General features: G+C 44.9%; 1 protein-coding gene across 7 annotated transcripts in view; it reads left to right on the top strand.

Moving 5' to 3' along the window:
- The window catches only part of dock3 (dedicator of cytokinesis 3), a 167,518-nt gene that overhangs the window by 114,118 nt on the left and 43,128 nt on the right, over positions 1-10,272 (top strand). For 6 of the 7 annotated variants that reach the window (XM_027277935.1, XM_027277932.1, XM_027277927.1 and 3 more), the window contains 5 exons: positions 3,169-3,210; positions 3,363-3,517; positions 8,623-8,704; positions 9,390-9,450; positions 9,639-9,786. In XM_027277935.1, the coding sequence (XP_027133736.1) occupies positions 3,169-3,210; positions 3,363-3,517; positions 8,623-8,704; positions 9,390-9,450; positions 9,639-9,786 (488 nt within the window). Of the gene's footprint in view, positions 1-130; positions 214-3,168; positions 3,211-3,362; positions 3,518-8,622; positions 8,705-9,389; positions 9,451-9,638; positions 9,787-10,272 lie in introns of those variants that run through there. The other variant, XM_027277956.1, reaches the window with a different exon arrangement.

Below are 10,272 nucleotides of genomic sequence, written 5' to 3'. Positions count from 1 at the left end.
GTTTGTGTGTTGTGTGTGTGTGTGTGTGGTGGATAGGTTTCTCTGTATCGAAAATAGTGTTCAAGGTTTGTGTGAAGGTTTAAAGACGTCTCGTCGCTCTCTTCTCTCTCTCTCTCTCTCTCTCTCTCAGACATCTCGGTCTGGACTTGTGCCCAGAAAGGAGTTCGAGATGGTGGATGAAGACCGATAAGCGTGTCAGATCTTTATAAGATGGTGAGACCTTCATGTAGTCTCAGCTGTTTGCACACAGTTGCCATTAAAAACTTTTGCTCCAGGTCTGAGGAGCGGCGTCTTTGCAGACGTCTTTAGCGGTCCACTCGAAGAAATCCACCTTTGAAACAAAGACGCAGACGCTTGATAAAGCAAATAAAAAATCCATCTGTGATCTGGTTCCCAGCCAAAAAGCTCCCACGCTGTCAACGCTTTCATCTGCTGCCTACTGTTTTTAATGAATGATCGTGGAAGGACTCGAATGCAGGTAGCAGCTTCTCATGTTCTCTGGTTAACAGACAAACATCACAGATTAGATCAGCTGGAGCTAAAGTTAAAAAAGAAAAAAAACCCGCTGGTCGATATTTGAATCTGATGAATCAGGAGCTTAATATCTGAAGTCAGATGAATGTGTCGACACAGTTTATGACTTTCATTTTTCTGCTGCTTATTCTCCGGCTAGGACTAAAAAACGTTTTGCACTGTCTCAGACCTCGGAGTTATTTTTAGACTTCAGGCACTGCACATTAGTGATTGATCATATTCAGTAAAAGACTGATCGCTTACTAGAGACTGAGCAAAAAAATGTGGATTTATTCATCTCGTGTCATCAAGTATAAATTAATATTCCATACTCCAGTTTGAAACTTTTAAATGATGCATCGGACGAGGTAAGCTTTGTTTTTAGCCGAGCAGTGAGGAGTCAGAGACGATGTGTGCGAATAAAGTTTTTACTTTCCTGGAATATTTAGCTTTCAGTAACGAGCTCATCACGACACAAAGAAAAGAAAAGGAGAGATGAGTCAGAGTTCAAAACAGTTTGATTACGGATGAACAAAACTTTGGTCGAAGGAGGAGGAGGAGAGGTGAGGAAGAGGAGGGAGGGAGAGGAGGGAGAGGAAACAAGAGGAGAGAGAGGAGAGGAGAGGAGAGGAGAGGAGAGGAGAGGGAGGAGAGGAGACAAAGAGTGGAAAGAGGAGGGAGAGGAGAGGATGGAGAGGAGAGGAGGGAATAAAGTTGTTTGAAATGTGACCGTGTTACATGGTTCGATTGAATTTCAAGGACTTTTAAAGCACTTTCAAGGTGCCACCTTCAAGGTGTTCTAATAATATTTTATAATACAGCGACCAACAAAACAAAAAGGATCTGTATCGGCTCACACACTCAAAATATCAGAACATAGAAGCAGCGCTGTGATGAAGGTCATCAGTCTCAAGGTTTCAGCGGTGTCGGTTTCATCTGGACCGGGACTTCAGGTCGGATTCTGGAAGTTTAAAGAATCTGACTTTGCAGCTGTAATCATGCAGATCAACACTTCATCCAGATATTTTACATAAACATCATTTTAAACTCTGCAGCAGACTCTCGCCTCGTGAAGGGTTTGTTGTGTCTGCGGCTGAATCAGCCGCCTGCTGCTGCGTTTTGATTCTCCTCATCCTTCATCCTCATCATCCTTCATCCTCTTCATCCTTCATCCTCTTCATCCTTCATCCTTCATCCTCTTCATCCTTCATCCTTCATCCTCATCATCCTTCATCCTCATCATCCTTCATCCTCATCACCCTTCATCCTCATCATCTCTCGATGCTTCTGTTCATGTTTATTCATGTTTTCGAAATCTCTTCTCAGCTTCTCTGTTTTAATGTTAGCACGATCCCAGTCCTCGCCTGGTGGACATTAATAAATGTATTTTCGATTTAGAACATTGATGCCTCACAGGTCGATAGTATAGACGGATCATCCGTGCGTCAGCCTGCGTCAGGTCTCCAGAGCAGTTTTAAGAAATGTTGAATGGAGAATAAAAAAAACGAATGTAGGTGTGAGCTGCTGCAGTGCGAGGAGTATTCTTGGTCGGCTCTTAGTGATTCTTGATGTTCTGTGGTCTTACATCAGTCCTGCTTTAAATAGCTGAGCTGTACCAGTCAAACACTGTAGTCGTGGTGATTCCCCCCTTTGTTTCCGTTGCCTAGAGACCGATCTGGAGACGGGGCGAGAGAAAGATGAAGAAAGAGAGACAGGGATAACGTGGTGAAGTTAGGGAAGAGCTAACATGTAGAGAGAGAGCTACAGCGTCGACGATAACGAGGATGAATCGAGACAAATAAAAGTTACAGATGAAAGAAAGAGACATGAAATTATCACTGAAAAAAAAAAGGTCAAGATGAAGAAAAGATGAGATGAAATGAAACTTCTGCTGATCTCTCTGAATTTACTGCAGCAGCAGCAGAATACAAAGAGAGCAATGAGAAACTTTCAACAGGAAAAATTCAGGATTGTTTGATAGAATTGGATCATTACTCCAAACATAAATAACAAAATCCTTCAACATCACTGATCTCAATAATGAAATAATGTAAGTACAGCTGATCAGTATTTTTAATTATTCGCTATCCACTGACCGTTAGTTGCGTTTACATGGCGAAACGTTTCTGATTGGTTACCTGGAAATATTGCCGACGCTCGTTCTCTGCTCAGGCTGGAATATTTGTAATTCATCAAACTGGTTTTTACTTCTCATGAAGCCGCCGAGAGATTTACAGAGACAAGCCGGAGTAATGAGTCTGTGGGGAGTTTTCATCATCATCGTCAACATCGTCATCGAGGAGGAGAATGAATAGAACAGAGAGGAACAGAGGAAAGAGGGAGCAAGGAGAGAGGAGAAGGAGATGAAAAGGATAGGAGACAGAGAAAATGGTCAAGTGGAGAGAGAGACAGGAGAGGAGACAAGGGAAGAGGAGAGAAGAGAGGAAATGAGCAGAGGAAACAAGGGGAGTGAGGAAGAAGACACAAAGAGAAGAAATAAGGAGAGGAGGAGAGGACAGATAGAGAGGATGGAGATGGGAGGAGAGAAGGGAAGAGGAGAAGAGAGGAAAGTAGCAAGGAGAGGACACGAGGAGAGGAGATGAGGAGAGAACATGTTGATTGACAGCTGATGTTTTGTGTCTTTGTCTCTTCCAGCATCTGTCCAGCAGACACAGCGTCCAACAGAGCACCACACAGGTAACAAAGAGATTACTGCAGTAACTCTAGAGTACTGCGTACTTTTACTCAGTACACAGGTGAAGGAGAGACTCTGCAGTCAGTGTTAGAGCATTTCCCTGAGTAATGAATGAAAACCATCCCATGATGCTGGTTATGTCGCCGGTTTCCAGGGTGACGGTACCCGGCAGCGACACGGGGAGCCGTGCAGAGTTCCGGTACCACACCACCTACTGGTCAACCTGAAGAGCTTCACCTACAACAGCATCGGAGAAGACACCGACATCTTCTTCTCCCTGTACGACCTGAGAGAGGGGAAGACCATCAGGTGGGAGAACGCACACATGACGTCCAAGACGAGTTGTTAAGTTTCAACAGGTTTCCCACCCATAACCCAGCAGCCAATCATCATCCAGGTCCCCAGCACCCCACCAGTGTCCTCTTCACTCTTTTCTCCTCTGCCATCATGTCCATATAGGCTGCTGAGCCTGGTTACCTCCTCTTCTTCTTCCATAACGCCTGTTGGTACAAACACTCAGTCCGTCAGCTTGGCGGTGAGCTCAGAGCGACGGGTACCCGTCGCTCTGAGCTCACCGCCAAGCTGACGGACTGAGCTAACAGCAGCTACAGCTGTCAGCAGTTTTACTTCACTGTCCATAAACTCTGTAAATCACAGAGAGTTGAGGCGGAGCAGCCGGAACTCAGAGGGAAAACCAGAAAAATTTCCTCCATAAAATATGATCCAGTTTCACCAGAATCAGTGAAATAGTTGCTGCTGTGTGACTTAGTGCCGTAAAGCGTTACGTACTTCTCCCGACCCGGAGCCCAAAGTTACATAGAGTGAGAACAGACGTACGAATGACAGAGACACCGTTCAGCTGATCACAGGTCAGTGTATGGAAAGTTTCATAATGTTGCTTTTCCTGAGGGAACATTGACTCTTTAGCTGCACTGTGTGCACACTGATGCATTATTATTAGAAACTTATTGATCATAGCTGCTTTAAGTACAGAACAAGGTGTGTGTGTGTGTGTGTGTGTGTGTGTGTGTGTGTGTGTGTGTGTGTGTGTGTGTGTGTGTGTGTGTGTGTGTGTTCTCCCTCTGTCAGAGCTGACATATTACCTTCATAATGTGGAACAAACAGCTGCTGTGAATAAAACATGACGCCCCCACCATAACGATCCCTCATCAATTATGCATCAGTGGATAAAGAATGTGTGTGTGTGTGTGTGTGTGTGTGTGTGTGTGTGTGTGTGTTGCTTAGGCAACATTTGAGGAAAATTAAGGAAAAGCTGATTCCTGGGTCAGTGGTTCTGGTTCGGGTAGGTCTGCAGGAAATGAACGCAAGTGTATGTAATTAATGTCCAATTGTGTGTGTTCGGTGTGTGTGTGTGTGTGTGTGTGTCTCACACATATGGAGGCACATGCACACACACACACACACACACACACACACACACACACACACACATCCCAGAATACATTTGACCTTGACAGTCTGTTTAAATGTCTAGTCTGACTCAGCATCAGTATGTAATGACAAGACCTGCTCCTCTGAGAGGAGGAGGAGAGGAGAAGAGAGGAGGAGAGACGAGAGGAGAGGAGAGGAGAGCGGAGAGGAGAGGAGGGGAGGCGGGAGGGGGAGAGGAGGAGAGGAGAGGAGGGGAGGGAGGAAGGAGGAAGAGGAGAGGAGAGGAGAGGAGGAGAGGGAGGAGGAAGAGAGGAGAGGAGGGAGAGGAGAGGAGAGGAGGAGGGGAGGAAGGAGAGAGGAGAGGAGGAGAGGAGAGGAGAAGTCATTCCTGACATTTAGTTTCCAAAATAATATCTCTCCGGTTCTTTAACTTTAACTCCATTGACACTGTTTGACCTCAGAGCTGCTCTGACAATTATTGGTGTGTGTGTGTGTGTGTGTGTGTGTGTGTGTGTGTGTGTGTTGTACGTCCAGTAAGCACCATGATCCCTCTGAGGTGGAGGCAGAGGTGGAGGCTGAGGTGGAGTCAGTGTTCTGTAATGCTTCATCTCAGCAGGGATCTTCTGTCTTCTCTCAGGTCTCAAAGCTCTCAGTGTCTCTGTGGAGACTCTTGAAAAGAGGCTGAAAGCTTTCACTCACTTCTGCTCTCGTCTTTCCTGTCGTCTTTCCTGTCGTCTTTCCTCTCGTCTTTCCTCTCGTCTTTCCTCTCGTCTTTCCTCTCAGGCAGAGACTCTTTCACGTTGCGTCTCTGTTTGATTTAACGTTTCACTGTGTCTGGTTTGAATGAATTGTAAGCAGGTTATAAAAACTCAGTGATTCAACCTTTTCCCTCTTTTCTATCTCTGAACAAACTGACTAGGTGACAGATTTTAGATTTGGATATATATATATGGTGCAGTGAACAGAAGAGCCTCATAGAGTTCAGTAGTTTAATGTTGCACTTGCAGTAAGTTGTAGTAAATGAGCGATGACGTGGTGGTTTCTTCAGTTTCTGCTCCGACAGGACTTCACTTTGATCTTTCTCTACACGGCGAGTAAAGACAGAGCTGTGTGTTCTTTAAACGCTGTGACTCAGAGTCTGTTCTCCAGCAGAAACACAAATCTTCATTCATAGCTTTAGCAGAGTACAGTCAGGGTGTTGCTGCAGAGAGTGCACGTTCCTCCTCTGATGATGTGATGATGAAAAATGGTGTAATATGATTCAGCTGAGATGAAACTGTAAATGGTGTCATCAGCTTCATCAGCGATGAAGTGTGAGTCAAACTAACTGAAGATGATCCGCTCACGTCAGGTGTGTGTGAAGCTCAGCAGAGAGGCTCCTGTCATGATCATACGAGGTGGATTTACCAACGCTGGTTCTGTTGTTGGAAAGACATTTTCAATGGTTCATGACCAGGTGTGACCCAGTTAACGTGCTCGGCTTTAGCTTTGTGTTGCCGTACGCTGTGTGCTGTGTTTAGTATGAGATCCACAGGTCGGCTTCGAGGTCAGGGCGGGCAGGAAGGAAGGTTGCTGGTTTAAATCCCCTGATCAGCTGGAGACAGAATCAACTCCATGCTGAGCAGCTGATGGTGGAGCTGTGTGTTCTCCCACGTGTGAATGTTAATAAGAATCTTCTGGATGAATAAAAGCTCGCGGTCACGCTGCGTCTCCGAGCTCAGGCTGCAGACGTGCTGCATTCACAGGATGAATGGCAACGGTGTGGAAATGATTGGTTCATATGCATTTCCACTGTGTGTGTGTGTGTGTGTGTGTGTGTGTGTGTGTGTGTGCACCACATATGACTGAGTGCATCCATGTGTACATCCATCTACGATACGTGTGTCAACATGTGCATGTGTGTATCCGTGCAAATGTGTGTGTGTGTTTCATTGCATCCACATTGTTTATATTGATGTACTGTGCGTCTGTGTGTGTGTGTGTGTGTGTGTGTGTGTGCATGTGTGTGTGTGTGTGTGTGTGTGTGTGCGTATACTATGATGTATATGCATGAGTGTGTGTGCTTATTTTGGCCACACACTTTCTTTGAGTGAGAAAAAAACAACGAAACAGAAGCTATGACTGAATGTGAAAACCACAACCTCACACACACACACACACACACACACACACACACACACACACACACAGAGTCACACTCCTACTGTTTGGGGAGAAATACATATTTATTCTCTTTGTCGTGTTTTGTTTGTTTGTTTGGGCCACGATATCTCCAGGGGATTGGAATAAATTCTTTGGTTTAAAGAGTCGGACATGGTGTGTTGGTGTGTGTGTGTTGGTGTGTGTTGGTGTGTTGGTGTGTGTGTGTTAGTGTGTGTTGGTGTATGTGTGTTGGTGTGTGTTGGTGTGTGTGTGTTGGTGTGTGTTGGTGTGTTGGTGTGTGTGTGTTGGTGTGTGTGTGTTGGTGTGTGTTGTGCGGGTTTGTCGGTCCACACTGCTGCTGTCGTTTGCAGAGAATTGTGCAAATATTATAAAGAACCCAAGAGATTTTTTCCTTTATTGTGTGGGAGTGTACGCTGAATAATAAAGTCTATAAGAAGAGCTGCTCTTCTATAATGAGATACAGTATTTTCCAGGAGACACATATTCTCGTAGTTTGGGAGAACACCACGGTATTATAGACAGGAAGCTGTGTGTTAATGATAGAGTTTAATTAGTGAAACATGTTTGATGGTTGGGATTAGAAAATACAGACCTGGAAGAGTATTCGAGTGTCCAAATAAACTAAACAAGCAGTAAGAAGTGTTCAAACATTTGTTACTTTTATTTGAGTCAATACATCCATTTAGATCATCTCAGCACCCTGTGGCTTTGTTAACACACATGAGGCGAGCTCAGCGAACAAAACACACCGCCCGGATGGTGAGGCACGTCAAGTTTAAATAGACTTGCATCTCCGGATTGGGTCCCGGGGCCAGTTGGGGCCTCACCGGGCCTCCAGGAAACATTGGGGCCCACACCTCCTCATCTGGGGGTCCAATCAGGGGATGGCAACTCTACACACAGCGATATACCACTGCCATTTTTCTAAGATCAGCTAACCTAAGACGTGACGTTATGTGGCTGCTACACAATAACATGTTAAAGTACAGGTGAAGGAGAAAGTTGCTCAGGAAGGGTCAACTGGTGTGAAAACTTCTGCAAGATGAACGAGCTCCAAGTTTATTCAGCTGTAAAACATCATAGAAACATCAGTTCAGCTGTCGTCAGTACAGGTGAAGCACAACGCTGCGTTCATCTGTTCTGCAGCTGCACCGAAGACACCGAAATCAGCAAATGTCAGTGGATTAGTGTGTGCCGCTCACTCTGTTCAGAGTCTCTTATGTTTGGAGGAATCTTATAATGTGTCTGAGGCTTAACTGTATTAATGTCAAGCCCGCCATTATTGAATAAACCATGTCAGCTCAGTCATATTCCCCGGGATGAGTACGGGTAAAAGAACAGAGTCGCTGACACCAGCAGACAATATTTTGCTGTTCCCTGAAGCGAAAAAGGGCTGAGACACGCTGCTTTAGAGTTCGCTCACGGCCGGCACTCCGGGGGGGAAGAAGAGAGGAGGCACGACGAGAAATCTCAAAGAGTTTTTACCTTTTTCACAAATCCCCCGAGGAGGTTCAGTCAGGGCCAAGTTTCTTTACCTTGGAACAGGGAAATAGATCAGGACATGCAGATGAGGATGCATCGATTTCTGAATCGATATGATGCATCTGAAAGATCAGCTGAACTTTTAATTAAACTTCAATTAGTGTAAGTTAGAAATAAGTTTCTATATCATTGCATCGAGAGAATGAAAGTATGACAATCTCATTTCAACTTGAGAAACTATGACTTGGAGAGACCTCCTCAGCACTTTCCTCTGAGGTTATCGTGTAAAATGTTGGAGCTTCTAAAGAAAACGACGATCACAGTCTCTCTCACAGACATTGAACCTTTATTCTAAAGTTCCTGTTTGTGTTTTTCAGTGAGAAGTTCATGGTTAGACTGAACAAGAACGGAGGACCGAAGAATCCCGAGAAGGTGGACAGGCTGTGCGCCCTCTTCACGGTAACACACACTATATATAAAATGTTAAAGATGCTTTAAATGCACGTGGTCAACAAACATATTAAGGCCACACGTTTTTTTCATGAGTTCTCTGCACAGAGAGCTGGTTTCTCTAACATCCGTGTTAGAGAGCGAGACGATCCGTCCGCCTGGCAGCTGTGACTGTGACACAGGTGTGCCACAAGAAAAGGAAACGACTCGACTCGTGAAGCAAAAATAAAAGTGTTGCGTTTATATTTTCGTGGAATCGACCTTAAATAAAATCAGTTTGAAAGAACTGCGAGGAAGAATGTAAAAGTGAGGATACACTGCCCCCTACTGCTCAGCTTGCTCACACATTTGTAATATTTCATCAGCACAGCATCTTAAATGTAAGACGCAGGCTCGCAGGTTTTTGTGAAGCAGAGGAAACAATATAAAGAGGAACAAGAAACACAGCTCTCTTTAAAAATGAATCATTTGGGAAGCCCTGGTGGTGCAGGGTTTAAGATGCAGACCATGGACCCGGTCTCCACTGCATGAAGCATAAAAGAGACAGGGAAATAAAAATTTAAAAGGGCAAGCAGCAGTGAAATCCAGAGGAACTGTGCAGACTGTTCTCTTCCTGTGGTGTGATTCAGTTCAGTCAACAAAGCAGAAAAAAAACGATCTTATAACGAAATGTGCATGATTTGTCTTTGTGCAGGACCTGAGCAACAAAGACATGAAGAGAGATCTCTACATCATCTCACAGGTCATCAGAACAGGTAAGACATTCAGCATGTCAGACTGGAGGAGGTTTTGTCTGAGACTGTCAGAGAAGTGTCCACGTCTTTTCTCACTTCTTCTTCTATAATGTATAAAAGGATGAAACGTCCTCACAACTTTACCCAACTTTCTCAAACTTTAGTGTCCAGTATTTCTCACTATCTATAAAACACGCTTCCTGTTGCAGGCCGTATGCTGTTGAATGACAGTAAGAAGGGTCCTCCACATGTCCAGTACCGCCGACCGTACGGCTGTGCCGTCCTGGCCATGAGCGACGTGCTGCAGACCATCTCAGAACTCAAGGAGGAGAAAGACTTTGTCCTCAAAGTCTACACGTACGTGGCTGCACACACAGAGAATAATACATGTAGTCACTGAGATGCTGCAGAAACTTCATTTATTCATGGTGTAGCTACCTTCTGATGTTTGGACCAGAACCGGTCTACCAAAAGGTCCACTCTGCTGCACTGAATCCGAAAAGTGTAAAAGATTGCAGAGAAGTTATTCATTCGAATTTTGTTGGAACACTGTCAGGTGTCGGCTGCTGTTCACGCAGGAACAGTGGGAAACATTTCAGGGCTGTGTTGGGGTTTCCATTAAAATGGACGATTTTTATTGATTCACTGAGGTGATAGTGAAGACAGTGTGTTCTCCCGTCCATGAGGCCCAGCATGGAGAAAATACAGAACTTGCAAGGACAACTAAGAACAGAGAAGATAAATCAAACAGTTTGCAGCTTGTAAAACCTTGCAACCTTCTTGGTGACCAAACAGCATTCCCATCATCTGAGGGAGAGTTTGTGCTGACGGCTGCAGAAATCA

This window comes from Larimichthys crocea, chromosome I, assembly GCF_000972845.2.
Source record: "Larimichthys crocea isolate SSNF chromosome I, L_crocea_2.0, whole genome shotgun sequence".
NCBI lineage: Eukaryota > Metazoa > Chordata > Actinopteri > Sciaenidae > Larimichthys > Larimichthys crocea.
This window is presented reverse-complemented; position numbering and strand designations above follow the sequence as displayed.